The sequence below is a fragment of the Pholis gunnellus genome (assembly GCF_910591455.1).
Source record: "Pholis gunnellus genome assembly, chromosome: 8".
Classification (NCBI taxonomy): Eukaryota; Metazoa; Chordata; class Actinopteri; order Perciformes; family Pholidae; genus Pholis; species Pholis gunnellus.
The window spans coordinates 9,083,061-9,107,517 of NC_136534.1; the positions used below are offsets into that span (position 1 = coordinate 9,083,061).

The window sequence follows — 24,457 nt, forward strand, 5'->3', positions numbered from 1 at the left end:
AGCTTTTAAGCATCCTGTGGCTGCTGGCTGAAATCTTTGCAGTTGATTAACAAGATATAAGAACATCTGCAGCAAACGAGTCCCTCTGCATTGAGTCTATGGACAACCATGCATTGGTACTTTTCTGTGTGTGCTTGTTTTTTGCAGCATGGAAGTGATTGGGTATTGATACAGATTCAGGCAATTATATGTGATTCATCATGACAACATTTTCAGAATGACATTGTTCAAACGTAAAGGCGGCCCTACAACTTTAGTTAAATGGTGCCGTTGGTCACACACAATATCTCAAACACTGGAGATAAGATTTTCACAAATCCTATGAAAATAAATGACCTCATTTGTTTAATTTCTATTTTTCCCCTACTGTTCGAGAAGCACAAAGTAACATATTTGGTGTCCTTCAATGTTTTTTCACATAAGTCTGTTAGATACCTTTTTAAAATACATTTGTTGTAAAATACACTAATATATGAATGATGTGTAGCCAATCAGCAACAATGTACAGTATGTATGTATTGTATGTCTGCCTACATGCTTTTCTCCACATGCTGTGTGTAAAGTTGGAACAGGTTAGTACAATAATCCAGATGAACCGAGGAGGTGCAGCTGCTTATAAGCAGCGTGGCTGTTGATGAAATCTTACTGCTGTGTGAGCCTGGGATGAAGCGTGCTTTTTGCCATAGCTGTTTCAGTTGCAGCCAGATGAGGATGAATCCAGCTGTTGTTGTGAAAGCCCAGGTCAGGATGGAGCTGGTTATCCCTCTGGTGAATCCAGCTTGTGTTGTTTCAACTTCCATGAGTGAAGCTGCGAACACTTTGGGTGGAGCTTTTCACACTTGCCCTGGAGAGCTACTGCTGCCTGCGACAGATGGTAGTAACTGTGCAGAGACGCACTCCTCTCGGGTCATCATAATATATGCTGTTTACTGCATGCTTTTATCCAAAGTGCCCTGCAGTACAGTGAATGCATACATTTTTGGTGCGAGTGGTCCAAGGGGGACTATGTGAATCATCGTAAACCCAGAGCCCCGGCAGCGTTTGTTAGCAGCCACCACCATGGACCTCTCCTTCACGTAGAAGTGCCTCCGCAGCGGTGGAGGGAGATGATCAATGGTGCAGAAAACTTGTTGAAGTTGGAGGTGACATTGGCTTAATTAAGTCTTTTCTCCAATCTTGAACCTCTCACCCTAATAGCAGTATTATTTGCGTACTACTGTGCAGGTTAGCTTGGAGTAATGCCTACAGTAAGACAAATAATTAAGCTTCCACGAAATAAATGAAAAGCTGTGAGGTGAATAACGGTTCAGTCTTCAGGTGGCTTTCAGCAAAATAATATGCGCTATAAAACAGTCTTTTTTGCCTTGATAATTAATTTGGGTTATAGGAAGTCAACCTGACACAATGTAGTGCCCAATTAATCATCACACTTGAAGCTTTTATGGAGTCTCGCTATAAAATGGTGACAACTTTTTGTCTATTGTCATCAAAGGTGAATGCTTCAGAATTTAATTTAATTGAATTTCAATTTGCTGAATCCTTTTAGTGACAAGTCAAGGTCCGTGTTGATTATACCAAACTTTGGGTCTGATAGTTTATTTTGTTACTAAAGTCAAAGCTTGTTGTTGTTTGTATTTGTATTAGTTCTAAGCAAACTTCATTTTGGGTCATGCCACTCACAAAATAAGTGATTGCTGATGAGAAAATGAATCTCTGAAGGTTAAACAAATAAACTTTGTTTGCATGCGTCAGCATTTGATTGTTACTGCACTTTCTTATATGAAGCCGTGTAATATATTGCAAATGTTGATTGTTTTCAAATGTAATAATCTGCTTATTTTTTGTTGACATTCCTGACCATCCCTGTACTTCTTCTTATCTGTTTGTGTCACTGCCACTAGGAGCGTCTCTTGTTGTCTCTGCTGCCAGCTCACATTGCCCGTGTGATGAAAGCTGAGATCATCCAGAGACTGAAGGGCCCAAACTTCGGCCAGATTGAGAACACAAACAACTTTCACAACCTCTATGTCCAGAGACACACTAATGTCAGGCATGTATCATTGATTTTAATTCCCACTTAAATGACCAAGCAGTACTGTAGTGTACTTTGTAACACGCATATGTTACACACACTTTCTATAATTATGAGAGTACAGATTTACATATAGAGCAGCCCAAATGTATATCCATGGTTTTAAAAGTTAGACATTAAAGCATTATATAATATGGCGTCTTTTTTCCCCATCTCTAGTATACTCTATGCTGATATAGTGGGCTTCACACGGCTGGCCAGTGACTGCTCTCCTGGAGAGCTGGTGCACATGCTGAATGAGCTGTTTGGCAAATTTGATCAAATTGCCAAGGTAAACCTTTCATTATTGCACTTTATCACTTATGAACACTTCCCAACAAAGTGCTACTTTTGCTTCTTAATTTGTGGCAATACATCATACTCACTGTCACACCATTTGAAGAGTAGACATATTTTTCCTTAACTATAACGGATAAACATGCTGCTATCAGGTTTTGATAGCAGCCTCTCAAAATCATAGAGCAGGAGCTTCTTTCTGTTCAATCATACATAAATATATAGAGACTTCTATTTTTAACAACGCATACTGTAGTAATGTAATGTATAAGGCATGTTGAATGTAAAAAAAATCTGATGGTGGATTTTTCCTCAACGTTTATTATGTGATTCAATAAAGAATCTGCCTGTTCTGTCTGTCAATGGGACCTTTATGAGACCCTGTGTGTCTGAGCTGTGATCCACCTTTTTATATGCAGGAAAATGAATGTATGCGGATCAAAATCCTTGGCGACTGTTACTACTGTGTGTCCGGTCTGCCAGAGTCTCTGCCCAACCATGCTAAGAACTGTGTGAAAATGGGTCTGGACATGTGTGAGGCCATCAAGTAAGTGCCTGTTATATAACAGAGCTGCTGAAGAAAGACAGTCCCTTTTATTGAAACGCTTACCGACAAGAAGCACATCCAATACTTACAATACATCTTAGTCAATCAAACAAATATCCCTCAACTCTGCAGTACTGATGGTGGGTAGGCATGTGGCATTAGTGATGTGAAAATATCTGACCAGAAATGAAATGGATGTAAATAAATGATGAAAAAGATGCACAGCAGTGGCTCATTCATCATACTCCAACCACATGAACACTGAATGCAGAAATGAAATGCCTCTTGCAGTACAAAAAAATCGCCTCATGCTGATTCTTGTGTCTGTTAACTCAGCTACGACCTGAAGACTCTCAAGAGTCTCATTACACTTCTGGAAATTTTAGGTACTACTTTTTACTACCTGCATTTCAAAGATTGTTCAGAATTGCCGGATATGCCTTTAAACGCAATATTAACATGCATTGGAACATCCCGACCGGTAATAGTGATAAGCACTTGCTTACCATTAGCATTAGACTTTTTCTTAATTGTCAATTTAGCTGCATTGTGTGTGCAGTGGTAAGTGTGAGATCTTGTCTCACCCGTAGCCATCAGACTGAGACAACGGGGGAGGGGGCTGCAAGAAAATGAATGGACAGAGAGAGACTTTAAATAAAACAGTTGAATTGAGATAAAAATCAGCACCATTGAAGTCAGAAAGAGGCATTGCTTCTCTTTTCTAATGAGGTATGTGCTTTGTGTGATGATGTTCAGTTACTCCACATTAGTAAAACTTGGTTTTTGGTGCATGACAGGAAAGTGCGAGATGCCACTGGGGTTGACATCAACATGCGCGTCGGTGTGCATTCTGGGAATGTCCTGTGTGGTGTGATTGGACTTCAGAAATGGCAATATGATGTTTGGTCACATGATGTCACGCTGGCCAATCATATGGAAGCAGGAGGTGTACCTGGGTGAGTGAACTGGGAATTAGATAGAGGCACATGTTAACATTTGCATAAGGTAACATTGCATACTATTGGGTGTAATTTTCTGAAATTCTTTGATACCTTTACTTTATCACACTTTATCTGCACCAGTTTTGTCTGCTGGGTTACTGTCGACCCTTGCTGAAGAGATACAAGAAGAATACTCAAATCCAATCTTTATATTCAAAGAAAGACATTTATTGATACAACTGTTCATTGCCAGGCGAGTCCACATCACCTCAGTGACACTGGAGCACCTGAATGGTGCCTATAAGGTGGAAGACAGTGATGGGCAAGAAAGAGACCCTTACCTGAAGGAACATGGAGTCATCACTTATCTGGTCATTAACCCAAAGGTACTGTAGCACATCCATCACATTCAGTGAAATTCATTGAATTGAATGCAATAAAATGACACTATGTCCGTGTTTGTCCAGGTGGAGCGTCGGAGCCCACAGCATCACTACCGTTCCAGACACACTGTAGACGGAGCGAAGATGAGAGCCTCCGTCAGGATGACCCGCTACCTTGAGTCCTGGGGAGCAGCCAAGCCGTTTGCCAACCTGCACCACAGAGACAGCATGACCAATGAGAATGGGAAGATCAACACTGCTGTGTGTAATATTTTCTACACATATGTTGCGATTTTTAGTTAATGGGAAAGTTCAGCTATAGCATATAAACCCATCTCTCTCCTCTTGTTCTGTGTCTAGGATGTGCCGATGGGGCAGTATCACTTCCAGAGGAGATCAGAAAGGCAAGCTGCTAATTTTACAGCTCCGGCACAATTTTCTTTGGCAGGATTATCCTCATCCCTTAACAGTGCAGTGACAGACGACAAGATGTTTAATAAGACTAGACTTCTGCTAGAGGCTTTGATGTGTGTGACTAATATTATGTGAACTTAAAACTTGAATCTCTTTTTCTTCTTGTTACCCATTAAAGAACAAAGTCTCAGAAGAAACGGTTCGAGGAGGAACTGAACGAGAGAATGATCAGGACCTTTGATGGGATAAATTCGCAAAAGTAAGGGGTCATATTATAAATCAAGTAATTTTAATATAATTGTGCAAACAAATAAAGAACATACAAAAAGTCTTCTGAAACTGATGAAACGTGGCAAACATGGCACATTAAAGCAAATGATGGCATGTACTGTATCTTAATGAGGGGGAAATTGTATGGAACACCTGCCTCTTCGTGTCACTTTTCAACATTCTGAACAAATATCTAAACTTGAATCTTCATTTTTTTTTCTCAATTACTTTGAACAGTGCCTGTATTCTCTGCTCTATAACTAAACCTTTATGCTTACAGACAGTGGCTCAAGTCCGAAGACATTCAAAGAATATCGTTATTCTTTCACAATAAATCCTTGGAGAAGGAGGTACAGTAAGAGGCAGTACAAATATATTGGCACCATTCACCCCTTAGTGGATATATCTCGGTACTATTTTCAAAGAGAATTACAGAACATATCGTTACTGCTTGTTCCTTCGCCTATACACTTTATAGCTTACCCTGACATCTTGTAAATTACAGGGATACTTGTGGTGTCTGAGTGCACAGTTGAAAAGCTTTGGAAGTTGCTTGGGTATTAGTTGGAGAGCCTTTCTATTGAAACGTGACCTTCTTTTTTTTCTCCTTTTAGTACAGAGCAACAACCTTGCCAGCCTTCAAATACTATGTCACCTGCGCCTGTTTGATCTTTTTCTGCATTTTTATTGTGCAGATTCTCGTCCTTCCAAAGTACGTGTGCTTTATTTCAAAGTATTACAAGAGTAAAATGACTGTTGCTGCAATGTTGTGTTCGTGTGGATAACAGTATATTTATGTACACTTTGCTTATATTTCTGTGCCTTGATAAGTCCTTTTCACCTAAGGGCAGTGCTAGTGACATTTTGCACAACGACATTCAACTTTCAGTGAACTAAACTTAATTAACTTGATGACATTGATATTGTATTTTTCTTTAGGACAACTGTCTTGGGGATATCCTTTGGAACGGCTTTTCTCATCCTTTCCTTGATCCTCCTCATATGTTTTATAGGACACTTTGTGGTAAGTAAATCCATTTACTGCACACATAATTGTTTTAGTAGTGCCCTTTCTCTCAGTTTCCTTTTCTATTAAAACCTGTATTTACCCAAGATATGCCGGCTCTCTAGTGGTACACTTTTGTGCTGTGTTGTCATAGTAAAAGGCCCCTGAGTGGTCAAGAGTGGTCCAAGTGCCCCTCTGATCAGCTTAACGGCCCATTAAGTGCCATGGTTGTTGGCCTAAGTACCCCTCAGTTTTACCTTTGGGCAAAATGTAATCCTGACCCTGTGCATGACCACAGCCTCTGCACACCACTGCTTTGGTTCATGCTTCAGGAGCAAACACACCAATCTCAACTGGATGTTGTGATTCTGGGGTTTACAGCATACTTGATATGTTTGCATTGTAAATCATTCAGAAAAGGCCGGCTTGATTTTAATTAGTCTTATGATGTATTAAAGTCCTGCTAAAATACTTCTATGAAATCGCTAACAATGCCGTTTAGACCTTTTGAAATGGAATTAATATTGCCGCAGTTGGATCCAGCCACTGGAAGATGGTCTCAGGCTTCAAACGCTGCTTCAGCTCTCTTCTGAAATATTCACTGTCTAGTAAAAATAGATGAAAGACCAACAGAAGGAAAGAGAACAATTTACTATCGTAACATTACAGGTGCAATACAATTCCACAAGCCGCAGGCCTATACAACCCATTGCACCCGATGTCTTATCTTTAAGTCTTTGCAAGTGAGGATCTGCGGCTTTGCTCTGAACTGTGCTCCCTATGGATGTTGCCCAAGGCTCAAAAACAAAACACAACACTCAACAGCTAATGTTGAAAAAGCCTCCTGCAGTCTTTTGCTAACTTTATTTGGCATTGCTGAGTCTTTGCTTTGGTTCACATCATGTTATTTGCAACTATTGTGGGAAATACGGCAGTACATCACAGTTTATTCTCGGGCTCCTGTGTAATAAACCAGAATCAGCCTGTAGTTCATAGATCCTTTGTGAATAGGAACATTAGGCTCTATAATCAATATGCATGTGTTTTCCTTGGCACAGTGTCTTTCAGTTTCAAGAGTTCTTTTGTCCCAGCCTCATGTCGCAAGATGGGACCAGCATGGAATTATTCCTTAATTTCCAATATAGCATTTTAGGACAAGAAGACATCATTTGAAAAGTCAGAGTTTTTGAATTAAGATCATGAATGAGAACTGTATAATTTCAAAATCAATCATGTGGTTCTGCTGAATTTGATAATTATAGGCTGAAGATGGTAGGAAAAATCCAAATAATACTTATTCGTACATGTATTCCCCTCGTATAGTTTTGGATAGCATTTGAAAATCAGACAGTGTGACTAGTCAGTCAGTTGAATTTTCACAGTCACAGTAAAACAACACCCGCATGCTTCTGTACTTAGTTTTTTCATTCTCACACAAAGTGAGGTATTGACCTACATAGCATTTCTTGCAGAAACCTTGCCACTGTTAAGCAGGGAGTGATGATGGGTACCTTACAAAGGTAAAACATGCCAATTTGATAGACTGAATTCGATATTCTGCTGGTTCTGTGACTGTGTAACTTGAAATCTTTAACTTATATCAACCCTAGCAGGTTATTTTGTCTGTTGTCATTCAAATGCTTTATTAAAGTAATTATTATTATTTGATCTGTTGGACTAGAGGGGATTGCATGCAAGTGCCTTGTTTTCCAAACAAAATGTGCCCCACTAGCTCCACATTTCTGGTAATCCTGCTGGTGCATGATACAGTCTGCCATCCTCACTTTATTGTATTGTAATTCACATTTCTGAACTATTCAAATGTCACATTAACTCGGCCCCAGCGATGCTCAGATATTGCTCTGAGATGACCAAGCAAATGATTTGTACTTTCACTGTCATTCTCTCGCAATGAAACACATTCAGCTGAAGGCAGCGCTGCAACGAGGAAAAGTAATTGACTGTAACAGGCCCAGCCATTATTTGCAGAAGCATGGGAAGATTTCATTTTTGTATCAATGATAACTCCGTAATAAACAGTATGTCAACATATTACAATCATAATGCTATATAGTGTGTTGTCTGTCAGGAAATATTGCTGGGTTAAAATGAAAAGCATGATTGCACAGTGTGTCTGTTGGATACGTACACACTTTGCCCTCAGTTATAATGATTTGTGTAGTGAAGCGGGAGATAGAAGCCAGTCAACAACCCCTTGAAGCTTTGCTTTGGTTTGACTGCAAGTTAAAAAAAAGCCTTGTTGCAGTCAAACTGAATGGTTAGTTGGAAGCTATATACTGTATGTGGTTTGCTTACATCATTTTATATATGATGGAATCACTTGCAGTGGTCATTTTGTACCACAGTTATTGCATGTAGTTTGAAATATATTGCAGTGTGTGCACCATTAAGGTGATAGGACCCCTCTTTTCATAATTGTATGCCTCTTGATCTTGTTTATTGGCACCGCTGAGGCAAGTAGGAGTTAATCAGTAATAGGTGCTTCAGTGGGTGAACTTACATTGTTTATTTTTTTCACAGTAATTGTTTTTTGTCAACAGAAATAATTGATTTGTTATTGCATATGTCTGCTCATATGCTATAGATATTTTAATTAGTTAATCTGTGCTTGTGTTCCTTGTTGCTTCTTTGGCAAATTTGAATGTTTCCACAAGATTAAGTCTTAAATCCCTAAAGATCTCAGCTCCCAAGTCCTCTGTTGTTCTTCGACTCATGCACTCTTGTATTGTGTGCCGTTTGTGTCGCTGCAGCACTGCAGTAAAAGCGCCTCCAGTTCTTGGACGCGGCTGCTGAGGTCATCGGTCATTATTGCCAACAAGCCATGGCCCCGCATCACTCTCACCATGACAACCACAGCTCTAATACTCATAATGGCAGTCTTCAACATGGTAAGTAAGGGAGGAGTAGCACCAATTAGGCTTCACTAGGAATGAATTATCACAACCCTTCAGATGAACCCCCCCCCCCCCCCCCCCCCCCCCCCCCCCCCCGTTAGTAACTGCAGTGCAATTAGAAGGTAATGAAATGCAACACGGTGTCACACAAATAAAATAAATAAATGTAATTCTTGTAAACAAATAGGAACCAGGGATGTTTAGATGTTTTGCAAAATCATATTTATCAAACTTAATACTGCTGTTTTACCGAGCTTAATATAAAAATAACTCAAATCTTTCTTGCAAAAATAAAAAATAATGCTGTGCCACAGCGGTAAATATGTCTTGTCCTCATGGTTGGGGGCTGTGGACACACTAGCATTTTAATGTAGTATTTATCTCTCTGCTTTCCATTTCTTTTCTCTATTACGCCTCAAACTAACTGGAGATTTCTCCACATAATCAACTCCAGAAAATATCTTCTTTGTTCCGTTCTCTTTTCCAAGCAGTTTATCTTTGGGCTTTTTTCAAATATAAATATGACGGTGTCCCTGCATAATAGTGCCGACACCATTTGCATGTAGTGATAAGGAAATATCATACATAACAAATCTATTCTTATTTTACTCTTCTCCATAACTTTTTATAATTGAGGCGTAGTTCTGTCGAGAGAAAATAAAAAGGCTCGGTTAAAGGTGAAATAGTTGCCTGAGGCTTGTGGGGAAGTTGCGTGACAAAGCACGGTGTCCCTGGTTGAGACCTTCACACAAATCGATTCCAGAGATTATAATCTTGTTTTGCCTCCTGACGTGGGTCAGTCGCTAAGGGCGGAGGAGCCAAATTAACTTGGCTTTGGTCAGTGTGGCAGCCAATCCTCATCTTATCCTGCAGGCTCACTTTAAAGGACATTATTGAATGGTTGTCAGTATTGGCCTCTTGTCTAACAAGACTCTATTTTCCTCCTGCAAGTACAATTTAGAAGAGTTTGTATTTTACCAGGCTGACGTGCAAAACAAGCAGACAGGAAAGTCTGTTTGTAATTGTGTGTTTTTAAAAAATGTTTTTAATACTAACCAAAGATATGACAAGCCCTCAATTTCTGTTGACCTTGTGTTCTTTTTCTAGTTTTTTTTAGGAGACAATTTGCTGCCTCCTGTTCCTGTTTACAATTCATCCAATGAAACACAATTTTACCCTAATGGACAACTAATTGCCTTCACAGGCAAAAACAATTTCTACCTTCCCGTAAGTGAAGATTATCATGATCATCTGTACATTTGTTTATCAGCCTTGGTTGATTTATTCCAGTTATTAATCTGACTTTCTGTCCCTTTTTCTGTCTGTCTAGTACTTAATTTACAGTTGCATTCTGGGCCTCATCTCTTGCTCTGTGTTCCTGAGGATAAACTACGAGCTGAAGATGATTATTATGTTGACGGCTGTTGTGGTTTACAATGTCATTATTCTACAAACCCATGCCTCTCTGCTGGATGAATATAGCAGATTTCTGTACAAGACTGAAAGCCTGGACAGGTAAGTGCACAGTGACGAACAGATACTGTTCAAGAGAGTGTCAAAGAATCGTATGGAGTCAAAAGGGATGAACAGAGGATGTTGAGGTAGACTGAGAAGAGAAACGGTTATGTTGATTTATGTTGACTCTCAATTAATTTAGAGTATTTAAACTAAAATTCCAGCCATATCTTACATCATGACAATATCTAGTGTCACCTGATTGTGCCAAAAAGCAAACAATTCATGATTGCATGAATGCAACTAGTCTGAACTCTTTCTTTATTGTGGTCCAATCACTCTGCTTGTTGTGTCAGTGTCATGTCAGTCTGCACTGAATGATAATACGGTTTGTGTCACTGAAATAATTGAAATACAAATGCAAGTCCATGCTAGAGTTGCAGGCCGAGCCCTGATGTGAGGGTCCTCTCACAGAGGATGTTGCATGTGTACAGATTGTAAAGCCCTCTGAGGCAAATTTGTGATTTGTGATTTTGGGCTATACAAAAATAAATTGAATGTATAAGTCATTGTGATTCAGATTTAACAATAGGATATGCCTATTTCTAGAAATCGACTGCAGATTTATAATATTGTTAGTAAGAACTTATTGAGGTTATGGAGAAACCACAGTACTGTGTGTTTCTTGAAGAACAGCTGTCAACCCCCTTTACAGAGCATCAATTAACCAATTTCAAACCAGACATATCAGAAAAATGAACACCTGAACATTCATCAGTGTGATCAGAACTACCTAAAGTGAGAGAAACCATCTTGGGGACTTCTTTAACCTAACATGAACATGTCTTGTCCTGCACCTTAGCTTGTTGAACGAGCGACCAGACAAACTTTCAGCAGGGAAAAGTGCACCGCTAACATGAGTTTGCTGGCTATATTGCTAATTAGCTGCTCAGCTGCAGCACACTAAAGCATGTTAACATTGCTTTAAATGTTACTCTGGTCCAGTTAGATACATGTGTGGTCCTTACAATCACTACTAACAACACACTCTTCCCATGACATGATGGCTGCAGCATGAGTTTGTATACTTTATTACTAGTCCCAGGCAGTGTAAGGTATATACACCAAGTGTGTGGAATAATGATCAGCAATAGCTGGATAATTGAACAGTATTTCCTTATAAGTTTCTGCCTAGATTCTGACAGCTTGGTAAACACCCAGAAAATATGTAGGAAACCAATAAATCTGAAAAATAGAAAATAGATCAAGACAACCGATCAACTGAAACATTAAATGGCTGATATTCAAGTACAAGTTGCCAACTCTAATCTAGGATTATGCACCAAAAGCATTTTTTAGTCATTTGTTCCAGTGACTATGTTCCCCTCATGCTACTGCTCTTCACCCACACTGATTCAGCTGTTCTCCCCCCTCAGTGAAAAATCTTAATCTTCTATTCCACATTCCCATTCTCAGCCTTCTCTTTTACCGACAAGTCAGGAAATCAGCTGCTTAATAGAGATGAACAGCATAATGAGGTAATAAGGAATAAAACCAGTTTCTTTAAGACATTGTAATAGAGAAGTCTTGTCCATGGATATGTCGTACATTACATGCCATGTGGAGATAAGTAGTGACATATGCCCATGTGCCACGTACCAAATGTGATTTGTTGTTTAGTCTGTTGATTTAACAACAATATATTATGGAGAGGTGGGCTGCTGGAAAATCTACAGAAAAACAATTTTAAGCCGTCTGACTCTGGGTAAAACGGCATACAAATATTGGTTGGTTAGTTTTGTTAATTATGTACTAAAGGAAATTGTTTTTGTTTTGTACGTTGATATTGCACAGCTCAACAACTTGAGACTGAGCTACAGACAAATCCTACACTTGTGCCATAGACAGTGAATAGTGGAACAACACCCACTGCGTCCTTACTAGAAAATTAAGAGAAGTTCTGATCATTTATTTGTTGAAGCCCTAGTTGCAAATTAGTACTTTGGATGAGTACTTTGGATGTAATATGCAAAACAAAGTTTTCAAAACTGCATCATCAGATGGCATCAATATAAGTTACAGTGTCTGGCTGCCTGCAGAGGAAAGACATTGTCTTTTTGGTGATTGACTTTCCTGTCCAAAGCTATTGAAATAGCATGATGGGATTTTTGTGAAGCCAATACATTTCACACAGTTTTGGTCACAGTGGCAGAGAACTTGCAAGTGATTCAGAACCACCTCGGAAATATAACTGTTCCAAGAGAACTTCATGTTAAAATAAGAACAGTGCCATGTCATTTGCTATATATGTCCTCAAAATGGAAATGGTTTTATAACAAAATGATATGCAATTAAATGAATAATTCTGTATTTTATTCTGTATTTTTGCCATATACAGATAATGTGTGATATGTATGTTCCGGTGCAATGTCAAGACTCTATTTGATAATGTGACAAGACTATATGCTATAAAGTAGCTAGCTTAGGCACAACATTTGTCAAGACTGACAAGCCGAGCATGCAGTCATACCTTTCAAACATAGAAGCAGCAGTAAGTAACTAGGGCCCGTCATAATAGCATGAACTTTGGTCAGCAGTGGGGAAGTGTAGTATTGACAAATCCAAAAGCTTTGTTCATTTCTGTAGTTGTAAAACTCATCATAAACTAAATGAAATGATGCTTCCTGTTTGTGTGCTTTCCATCTCCGATATACCTTTATGTGCAGCTGTCTGTCCTCAGTCATTGCCTTCCTTTCTGTGTAAAGAATTGATTGAATAATGAACCAGGCAAGTGCAGAACTTGCAGGCTGTTTTTGCAGTTGTCTGCCGAGCTGCCCTAGATAAGAGTAAGTGCCCATTAATATGCAAAATGTGCTTCCATAAATTAGGATGCAACAGTCCTGTTTGAGTGTTATCACACAGTCAGAGCTTCAACTCAGACTTCTCTGCTATAAAGAATCAGTTTCATTATAGATTTGAATAAGAGCATTGTTAAACATTTTTTAACTCAACTGCTCGCATATAGTATGCTTCAGGCTTTTTGTGCAACTCTGAGTGTGTTTGAGCATGAACTGCAGCCAGATTAGTACAATTCATAGCTGTATCTTGGTTGGTTGCCTAATTCTGCCCCGGACAGGTGTCCTACTTTTAGGTTTATGATGGTGGAAACGCAAGAGCTTGATGTGGATTCACAGTGCCGAGTCTTTACAGATGGTGAACACTATCTCGTTGTTTAGTTCCTCTTGAAAAACGTTCCTTGTGAATGCACCCTGACAAGGAAGCTCAGCCGCTGGAATGCAGATAGTAAACAAACTCTTGTCGCAGCAAAGCAGAAGTGACAGTCTTAACCAATGACAGCTTGGAATAAAATGGTCTGTTAATCAATCATGTGACACATGGCATATACTACAGATTATGATTTTAATTTTTAATTAAATTGTATTACTCTCATCCCTGTTTTTTTTACTCTTTTACTCTTTCGTTTATCTTTTGTCACTTTTCACTCTTAATCTTTTTCCTCGTCTCTCTCTTTCTCCATGCATAAACACATCTTCCTTTTTCTCTCTGTCCTTCAAGACCAGGAATTCTCAAAGACCTTAAGACTATGGGCTCTATCTCCCTCTTTATCTTCTTCATCACTCTGCTTGTACTTGCCAGACAGGTAAGTCCACACTTTAATAGTTTGAATGATGTTATCAGCTGTCATCTGTGACATTTTCACCTTTACAGCTCTGAAATGTCGCCATTGCACCCTTTATTATTTTCCTCTTTGTATTTGTGTGTTTATTTGTTTTCTTTCATTTTCTAACAATTTGAAAAAGCTATTTTCCCATGTACTATGGTCTTTGTCACTAACTTAGTCTGTTGGCCTGTGAAAGGTGTAGACTGCATCGTGAGAAGCACATTCTATGTTTTTTACACACCTGTCTCATGCCTCCCGTTGAGGAAACTCGTGATCCCTTTCACCTTTTAACGGTCTCCCACACGTGAACCCAATTAACTTTGATGTACTGCCCAGCTGAAGAAGCAGTGCAGCTGGGGATTACACCCGGGCCAGTGCTGCCATTGGCGAGTATTTTCTTCACTAGAGAGAGAGATGTTTCCCGTGAATGCAGAGGAAATTGGACTCCCGGTACTACTGTTCATAGCTCTCTTTATACTGTATGTACCTTTTGTAACCTCAGAGCTTGGGGAACGTTAAGCAGAAGTAGAGAGGATATAGCTTATCGGCTGCTGTGCCACACTGTGCAAGAGAGGTATCATGAGATCAGTTTGGTCAGACACTATTAGCCAATGATTTACAACAGCAAGTCTGAAGTTACACAGGTGGACTTTGAGATTTACTTATGTGTAGTGTGCTTCTTAGTCTGGCTGTTTTGGGTTTACGCTACACTAAAGGGTTCTTGCTGTACTTGGTTGCGATCCAGAACAGACTACTGTCCTCTGGAGCTACATTACAGTCATAAGTACTAACATCAACTCTATATATTTACAGTAACAATAATCAACCCTGTAAGATCCTTTACATTTTGATCACGCAGAAAATGTTCATTTTTACTCTGAGCTAGTAGTGACATACATTATATAACACAGTACATGTAGGCCATGTAGTGCTGCAGTGCATGCAGTGTTTGATTGTGTGCACATGTGAGTGTGCATGCTTACTTTATTTGTCTGGTTCTCTCACTGACAACACTCTGTCAGTGAGAGAAGACATGTGCAGAGTAACATTTCTGTTTTCTGTCAGAGCTTATCATTAAATGGGAAGCAGCCCATCCCCTGGGCTGCTACACTTTTTCTTTCTCTGTGGGGACTGAATTGTGTCCACGAAAAGCATAATGACGCATGAGTGGATACACAGGCGAAGCAAAAGCTCCGCCTTTTACTACATGCATCCTGTGCCTCTTGTTAACTGATACTACACCTACAAAAATAATTATTTTGACATTTTTAAGTGTTGCAGCATCATACAGACACTTATTTGACATCGTAGTACACTGACCGTATATGCTATATGCATTATTTAGTGTGATTTTAAATTGGCACACTTTGAATTTCCACTGGGAACTTCTGTTTGTGGAAATTCTGTCTCACATAATGGAGCCTAAAGAAAAGGATGTACAGCAAAAATAACAGATGCCATTTATTCATATCTGCTCAGTCTAAAAAACATTGCTCTGCTACATACACACTTTGTCTTTGTCACCCCCCCCCTTTTATCTTTGACTGTAACAAGTTATTGTATTTCTAAAATTCAATCATATTACACTCTCTACTTATTCATTGTTACATCAGATCAGCTTATGGAAATGTTTCTCCTTGGTTGGTGCATTCTTTTTATGAAATCAGATCAAATAGTTTACTGCTCAGGAAGAAGAGCTTCACCCAATATTGAAGAAATTTAATTTCACTTAAGAAATTATACCCACAAAATTCCCACTAGGTCTTGTTCCTTTTAGTTCTGGTAAAATAATCATGTTTTTGTTGCTTTCCACTTGTGATTTAACTAAAATTGCATAATTCACTGTATTGCTGCCTGTCTTGATGGAAGTTGTATGAGTTTTTTTGCAATTGTTTAAAATGTGTAGTCCGTTCTTTTTAGTGTTTCATTTCCTTTTCTGTCTTTAAGCATTGACGGAATTGACATTTTGTATGCGTTTGTATTTTTCTCTGTGACCTGATGGAAGCAAGCTGTACAGCTGTACCTTCAGTCTCTTCACCTCTGTGTCCTCTTGTAACAGAATGAATATTACTGTAGGTTAGACTTTCTGTGGAAGAACAAGTTCAAGAAGGAGTGCGAGGAGATTGAAACCATGGAGAACCTCAACCGGGTTTTGTTAGAGAATGTCCTACCTGCACACGTTGCAGAACATTTCCTGGCACGCAACTGGAAGAATGAGGTGGGCAGCCATTATGTTTTCTTTCATTTAAAGGTATGAAGGGCCATGCAAATTGTGTTTTGACAAATGGATGCAGGACAGATGTATTGTGGTTTCACAGAGGTCTTGCAGTACCAGTGGCTCTATGCCAAGATTACATTAATTCACTGCATCGCAAAGCAGTTTACCTCAAAGATAATCTATGTTTTGAGTCATTACAATATATCTGAAATATGTACATACTTTGCTGTTATTTATGTTTTTAAAAGTAAGTGTGTGTGTGTGTGTGTGTGTGTGTGTGTGTGTGTGTGTGTGTGCGTGTGCGCTCACACAAGTATAATTCAAACTGGGGAGCATCCAGACTGTGCATTAGAAAATTCTTTACAAGAAAAGTATTAACATTAAATTATTCATTTCCTATAATGATAGCAAAACATTGGGGGAGACGGAGGTGAATTTGCTGACTTGGCTGTGAAACCATCTCGTTCATCATTCTGAATTATGTTATATCCCCTGAGTGCTTCTCACAGTGTCAACTGTGAAAAGTGAAGTTTTACATCTTAGGAAGTTTAGAGGAGGTGGTATCCTGGAGGTCAAGGGAGTTTAAATAGGAATGATACCTCTGCTGCAAAAAATTCTGAATGACGAGTCAGCAAATGACTATTCCTGCACTTGAACAGGACTCAGAAGCTCGTCTGTTATTTGGGTGATTTGCCTACATTCATTTGTCTGCCTCTCTGGTCCCACTGATGTTTTTATTTGAGAATACTATTAAGTATTCATTCAATACATTAGAATCTTGTCACCTGTTTTTCTTCCATTTTAATAAGTCTGTGGCTTATCAATTTTATAACATTGTTTCGCAGCTGTCCAAGCTAATGTCTGTATTTGGTCACGCAGGATCTGTATCACCAGTCCTATGACCTGGTGTGTGTCACGTTCGCCTCCATCCCAGACTTTAAAGAGTTCTACACTGAATCTGACGTCAACAAAGAAGGATTGGAGTGTCTCAGGCTCCTTAACGAAATCATTGCTGATTTTGACGAGGTAAATAACCAACTGTCACAACATCCTACACGTGCACCACAAATGCTAGAAACAAACCAGGACACTCTTTCCACTATAGGTTTCATTGATTTTCTTGTCATATGTGATTGGACTCAAACGACAACCGCTTCTTAAAAATCCATACACTGCATATACAATATGCATATGGATGCACATGCGTTGTTTGAAAATGAAAGCATGAAACATCACTTTTACCATAAACTCTGTCCCTTGTGTTTGTGGATCGTGCTTGTGTTTGTGTGTTTGTAGCTGCTGTCGAAACCTAAGTTCAGTGGCGTGGAAAAGATCAAGACTATTGGCAGCACTTACATGGCTGCTACTGGGCTGAATGCATCACCTGGGCCTGAGTACACATCACAGGTACGCTCATCACACACACACACACACACACACACACACACATTCAAATCATGCTATATCATTTTTGTCGTCACCTTTCACACCTTTGTTCAACTAGAATTGAATGTGTAACTGGTTGTGTTTCCTCATTGTTTCCCAGGAGCATGACAGGCAGTACATGCATATAGGGACCATGGTAGAGTTTGCATTTGCCTTGGTGGGGAAGCTGGATGTTATCAACAAACACTCTTTTAATGACTTCAAACTAAGAGTTGGTGAGTTTCACATAAAAGCAACATTTCCCCAGCAAGTACCACACCATCAAAATACTTTATTAAAGGAGCACATGATTAATATGAAAGGCTTGAAACTGCATGTAGCTCATCCACTTTGCCAAATGCGTTGTGGGGAAACTGTGAATCCGCCGTAGCAGCCGGGAACCCCCCCCCCCCCCAGCAGTTACATGAGACTAGATTAAGCGGATGTAGTGGAGATACGCTATGGAAGACCAGTGGCTCAAGATTGTATTGACTGTTCTGGGATGCAATTACAGGAGGCAGAGGGTAACAGCTACAATCCTGAATGAGTGAACAGAGTAAAGGGCCGGAGAAATCCCAGGCAAGGCGAGAATGTGGTGAAAATACTGATGGAACCAGAATCAAGAAGCAATCTGTCTAGGCTCTACGATAAAAAGAGGACGCATTGAGTCAAAGTGATGGGATGAGGCGGTGAATTGGGAACAGCTGAGAAAACCGGAAAAGGCCAGAATGTGGCGGACAATTTGGAACATCTGAGAAAACCGGAAAAGGCCAGCGGGAATGTGGCTTCTAAAGTTTGAGCAACGCGAGAGGATGGATACTGACACTGAGTTAACAGTAAAAGGAAGGGACATGGATTTTGAGCAGGCTCTTTCGTAGAAGACCTTTGGGATCTGAGGATGGCTGGAGGCCAGGCTCGGGCTACCGGATAAGAGTTTAGTGTATGGAGGAAGTGTTGAATGGGTGTATGCAAGAGAGTCGATCTTCAGAACTTCTGGAATCAGAAAAGAGAAGCAATGACTTTGGAGTGTCCCTCAACACGATCTGCGTGAAGAACATTTTGGTGTGTAATAGAGTAAAGCAAAGGGGTTTACTTTAAATGATAAGCTTGAATGTAGACTAATTGTATATGTTCTATTGACACGTTATGTAACCGACATGGACAGCTAGCCTTTATGCATCCATTTCTATTTTTAGAGCCCCATTATGCTTTGTGTTTCTATCAAGGTAATGAAATGACCATCAGAGAGAGATATACATGTCTATACCACAAGAACAAATGACTCATGTTTGCAGCAAGACATGGGTGTATAGTCATGGCAACATAACAGCTGAGTGAGAGAGAGACTGACAAAAGCATAGGGGGATAATTGAAGAGAAAAGCATTGCGGGCAGGTCCCAGCTCCCTGCATGCGGTAAGAGTTAGAGTTCGATACCTTCAACATGTCGCAGCATGGATTTCTCCATTAACTCAGCAGTGTGTGTGTGTGTGTGTGACTGTATACCCCCACTGCTTCTAGACGGGCCTTAAACGCATCAGAGCAGGATACGAGCCAGCCCCCCCACTGGGACTGGACAAAACCGCTGGCCGGGTGCCTGCGCACTTGTGCAGATTGCAATTTCCAGCAATTTGAAAAATTGACTCAGAAGCCAGAGTGAAGAGAAGCTCAGTGTCATCTGAGTGCTGTGAAAAGCTCCAGAGCTTGCTTAGCAGAGGTGCTGGGACGGCTGGGGATTAAGCTGCATTTAGCTTCCACGTCATCTCATGTCCTGATGAAATCTTGTGAAAAGCTTTGTTTATTTGTATTCGTGCTGAAGGCCTTTTTGAGCTGCACTCTGGCTGCACTCAATGATTAATCAGTAAGATCAAAACTATTATTTTAATATTGACCTTGTGTGACATCAGAACTGGAAACAAAATGATTATAATGTGCTTAGTGTTTCCTGATGTAGTTACACCTTATTAAAAATAAATGATCCTCTTAACATGTGTATGGTGGTACATAATTCAACAAGTAAAAGTGTATTGGAAAGGCAATACAGTGTCATTAACTGTAATTACATTTGTTACATTGGAAAATGTTTAAATGTGCTCCAAATCCCATTCAGATAAAAAAAAAAACAAGAATCAGAAAATGTAACTGACTAAATATGGTACAGAAACATCTGGAATGTTCACTGATTGCTTGGTTTCCTTTGTCAGGTATTAACCATGGTCCAGTAATAGCTGGAGTCATTGGAGCCCAGAAACCACAGTATGATATCTGGGGGAACACAGTGAATGTAGCCAGCAGAATGGACAGCACTGGAGTCCTGGGAAAAATACAGGTAATTAAGGGATATGTCTTGTGATCTCCATTGTTCTTACTGTCACATATTCCATGAAAAGCCCAAACGTCAATCCTCCGCTGTCCAAATATGGTCATTTCTGTTAACTGGTTGCAAAAAAACAAGATGGCGACTGCCAAAATCAAAAATTGCGAAGGCCAAGACGCTGAACTCAAGGCTTTAAAACCGCAGTCCGTGGCTGACGTCACGAGGACTACGTCCACTTCTTCTAGTCTACGGTTATGCCTCCGCGCAGGTGGTAGGTGTGGCCAAAGGCAATATGTTTCTGGATTGTCTCTTCGTCTTGTCAAGAACGGATGGAGGAAATTCTTAAAATTTGACACGAACATTCATGTGGACTAAAAGATGTTCTGATTTGAATTTGGAGGTCACTGCGAACTCATGTCCGTTCCATTCTTGTGACATCTCAGCAAATTTCTTGTCACGTGTCCGTCTGGACTCACGGATGAACTGATTTTTGTGGTCAAAGTTCAAGATCACTGTGACCTCCATTCTCGTGAACGTGATACTTCAGGAATGCCTGGAGCGAATTTCTCCACATTTTGCACAAGCTTTGAATTGGTCTCAAGGATGCATTGATTAGAAATTGTTGGTCAAAGGTCCCTATGACGTCAAAAAACATAATTTGGGCCATAACGCAAGAATTATGGTAATTATGACAATGTTACACAAATGTCTAATAATATAATAATAAAATTATGAAGTGATGACATTTTGGATAAACTTGGTTGTAAAATTGCAACATGACTGGTTGGCGGAGGCAAACAACTGCTCTGTGGAAATTTTAATTTCTTCTTTATCCGACATACACCGTCAACAATAATGCAAATAAATAATATTTGCTAAATACTTGGAAATTCCTCACTTATTTAAAACCACAACTAAATACGTGTGGCCCACTTCTAAAGATTTACATCTTCAGAAGGAATGAATGGACTTGGGGCTGAGACACGGACAGCAGGGAAGTTAGTAGTATTATGTGGACGAACACTTTTTTTTAACTGGAATTGTTGAAAATAGGAAATGGAGTAACACCAGCGCTGACCATTTTCTGAGATGTATTCAAGAACAAACCAGTTTGAGAAGTCTCTGTATCTATTAAACATCACACTGTGTTTGAAGTTGACCGTTTAAAGCAGCAGCACTGCTCCATTTTCATATAAAGACGTTTTAAATGCCAGTAAAGATGTTTAAAAGATAAAACTCTTGTTCCCTCTGCTCGTGCTATTTATGGTATCAAGGACATCATATCATCGCAACATCATGTGACATCTTCAAATCTTACATTTTCACTCTGCTTGGACACTGATAAGATATGTTTTTTCACCTGCATGACATGTGGCTGTGGGAATCATTCAGTCCTCGGAGGCCTTTTTCATTTGATAGAAACACCTGCTGTGCAGTGCAGCATAACTGGAGTGCTTTCAATTGCATTCCAAGATTGCCTGTTGATATTTAACGATGTGCAGAGGCAACAGTAAGACATTGTGAGCTCTTCTAAGATAGCAGATAGATATTTCTAATCCTGTGTTTGTAAGTTCTACTTTGTTCTGTGGAAACAGTGCTCCGTGTTATTTTATGGTTTTCAATTTGATGCATTAGCTGTGATGATTCATGAGCCCGCGAGCACTTATAGTCCTTAATGAAAATGCAGTGCCTGTTATTTAATGTGCAGAGGCAACAATAAGAAATGTAGAGATATACGTAGATATTTCCCATCCTGTGTTGTGCGATGCACCTGTGATTGCAGCTCTACTTAACACACCTATTTTTTGCAATCTTGTTAGAAATTAATTTCAAGGTAAGAGTTTGTTACTTATATGTTAATGGTCATCAGATGTTTCCCTCAGCTTCTGGACATGTATTCCTTTAAAACGCTGTGTATTTTTGGCTGCAGGAATTGAATTCAGTTGTGTAAGATAAGCAAAATGGACGTTACCCATCTGGTTCTCCCTGTAGGTGACGGAGGAGACGAGCCGCATCCTTCTGACACTGGGCTACATGTGCTCTTGTCGAGGCATCATCAACGTCAAGGGCAAAGGAGAGCTCAAGACCTACTTTGTGCACACAGAGATGACCCGCTCACTGTCCCAAGGGAATGTAATGCCATAAGACTGGTTCAGAAAAGGCTGAATTTACACAGGCGACAAGAACAGCTGTTTATTATAGATGGGAGATGTATTCTTCTCACTGCTGTTGTGCCAAAAGCAAAGTGTGATACACAAAGAAATGAGATCGGCAATGCAAGGAGGATCAACATCGGATTTTAATGTTGCAATGCAAGCTACCCGTGCTACAGCTGTAATATAAATTTAGTTACTTACTTTATGTAACTTAGTTTAGCACGTAGAGCAAGAAGGCAATAACCCCTGAAATATATTTGAATTTGAATGTTGGATCCAGAAAAGCCACAGTGGCACAAGTCAGTCACTTTGCCTTTTTCAGCCAGGTACATCAAAAACCGAATCTGTAGTCTGTTCACTTTACAGGACACTGTATTTTGGATGTCAAACGATGTACATGAAGTAGAAGAGAAACAAAGAAAAGACTTCCAATTTCACACCAGGCCTCTTGAAGAGCGTCCAAAAGACAAGAATTTCAGAGGGAACAACACAGAAATGACATGCTGGTGTAATGGATATAAGGATTTTTGCTTGCCCCGACCAATTCTTTTTACAAAGGGATATAAAAAGCTACAGATGGAAGATTTGATATTAAGAGCAAAGGACAAATGTTCCAAAGGAAAACTGCATGTGACCACTGTTGCAAAGGAGAAGCTGGTCAACAAGGAGACACACATCTGTGTACATAACGCCATCAACCTTGTTAGAAGCACACAAGTCTGGATGTATTTTACGGGGGGCCCATAAAAGGAAAAGCATAAAAAAAGGGTCTATGAATATATTGTGATATTCATGCAGGGTTAAGTTTCCCAAAACTGTCTTTTGCACTTTAAATCATCTCGTCTTCATTGACTGTTTACACAAAGGTCTTTTTGGCATACTGTCGGTCAGACGCCTGCTGAAAATGGAAATGCAGGTGTTTGTTGCTGTTCAGACAACGCTGAAAACAAAGGGATGAAGATGATTTTAGTGAGAAGATTTTTTATTTTGGAAACTCGAGCCTGATCTGTGTACAGGGTAGCTTTAGAGTGCGTACGATACGGTGGTTTTGTAACAAAAGAAAATACTACCAAAAAAGTGTTTTGATGTTTTATGATGCCATTGTTTTTTGTAAAAACTTCATTAAAATTTCTATGTATTTCAGTTCTGTGTGTTTTTATTATTTCAAAAAAGTCCATTTCTGCAAATGTGAATCGCCTCTGCATTAAATTGATTATTTAAAACAAGAAGTTTCAGTCACAGGGACCTTATTCAAGATGAGAATAGACTCTTTTCGTTGAAATTGGATCTTGGGGGAATTTATTCCCTGCACCACAAAGGAGACAAAGCAAGTGTGTGTGTGTGCTGCCTTCTTCTTATCTTATTATTTGCCAGGTTCTTAAAAAGGACCAGCCAGCTCCCAGCATATTAACATGACAAGACTGTGCTGTGATGTGTCCTTGAATAAATGGCAGGATGATGAAAATATCCCTGCATACTGGATTGATACTCTGTTAATCGTATTAAGCGGTATATAGATGACTCTGGGCTATGCCTCTGGTAAGTAGATGGACAGACAAAATGTCTAGACTCATCATGGCCGAAGTTGAATCCTGAGATTTACAATTAAAGAGACTAAAATATCAATGAAATCTCAGTTTAAAAATGACAAATGGATACAATCCAGGTGACACACTGAAAACTGCTATGACATGATTTCAGTACTACTTAATAGGAAAAGAGCGATCCTATGATGATTCAATATCATTTTTTCTGTGTGACATAATTTAAAAAAACAGCAACCCTCAAAGGGCCTCTTTATTACAAATTATCTGTCATCTTCATCCTGATCTAAAAATGCTTTGATATTGTAGGCACAGCTAGCTGTAGACCAAACTCCGAAAATACTGAGTCTGAGGAATTCAGACATTTATAGCCGACCCTCAGTCATCGCACTGAAGCTGTCTTTGTCTCCTTCTACCTCAAGCAAAACAGATAACACTGACATGATGTTTACATTATGGTAATTCCTCTTTAGACCTGAGGCCTGAAGTAAATACATTATCTGCTCTCAACTTCTGACATTTGCTGCACAGTATTAAGACCAATTGTCTTTGTCACTTTAAGATGGAATATAATGTGGTAAAGGACTGCTGTTATTCTAAAAAGTCCTTCTGCACTAATGTTTCGAGAGGCTGTTTCCCATTGACTGGAAGCACATGTGGTGCCCATACTGTCACAATTCCCCACTTTGTGGAAGAAAAAGAAAGTAGATTGCTGAATCTTAAAAATCTCTCTCTCTCTCTCTCTCTCTCTCTCTCTCTCTCTCTCTCTCTCTCTTTCTCTCTCTATATATATATATGGTAACAGGTAGGTATGGTAA

At 39.5% G+C, this 24,457-nt stretch overlaps 1 protein-coding gene across 2 annotated transcripts in view; it reads left to right on the plus strand.

Annotated features, from left to right (window-relative positions):
* The window catches only part of adcy2a (adenylate cyclase 2a), a gene marked incomplete at both ends in the record, with an annotated part of 48,496 nt that extends 26,412 nt beyond the window's left edge, over window positions 1-22,084 (plus strand). The window contains 21 exons of one of the 2 annotated variants that reach the window (XM_079164771.1): window positions 1,902-2,050; window positions 2,252-2,363; window positions 2,788-2,915; window positions 3,713-3,871; window positions 4,110-4,242; window positions 4,324-4,500; window positions 4,600-4,643; window positions 4,832-4,912; window positions 5,204-5,273; window positions 5,538-5,635; window positions 5,863-5,947; window positions 8,701-8,838; window positions 9,952-10,071; window positions 10,175-10,359; window positions 13,876-13,960; window positions 16,041-16,199; window positions 17,079-17,225; window positions 17,496-17,606; window positions 17,746-17,860; window positions 19,827-19,951; window positions 21,932-22,084. In XM_079164771.1, the coding sequence (XP_079020897.1) occupies window positions 1,902-2,050; window positions 2,252-2,363; window positions 2,788-2,915; window positions 3,713-3,871; window positions 4,110-4,242; window positions 4,324-4,500; window positions 4,600-4,643; window positions 4,832-4,912; window positions 5,204-5,273; window positions 5,538-5,635; window positions 5,863-5,947; window positions 8,701-8,838; window positions 9,952-10,071; window positions 10,175-10,359; window positions 13,876-13,960; window positions 16,041-16,199; window positions 17,079-17,225; window positions 17,496-17,606; window positions 17,746-17,860; window positions 19,827-19,951; window positions 21,932-22,084 (2,574 nt within the window). Of the gene's footprint in view, window positions 1-1,901; window positions 2,051-2,251; window positions 2,364-2,787; window positions 2,916-3,712; window positions 3,872-4,109; window positions 4,243-4,323; window positions 4,501-4,599; window positions 4,644-4,831; window positions 4,913-5,203; window positions 5,274-5,537; window positions 5,636-5,862; window positions 5,948-8,700; window positions 8,854-9,951; window positions 10,072-10,174; window positions 10,360-13,875; window positions 13,961-16,040; window positions 16,200-17,078; window positions 17,226-17,495; window positions 17,607-17,745; window positions 17,861-19,826; window positions 19,952-21,931 lie in introns of both variants that reach the window. The other variant, XM_079164770.1, reaches the window with a different exon arrangement.
* Window positions 22,085-24,457: the final 2,373 nt, after the last annotated feature.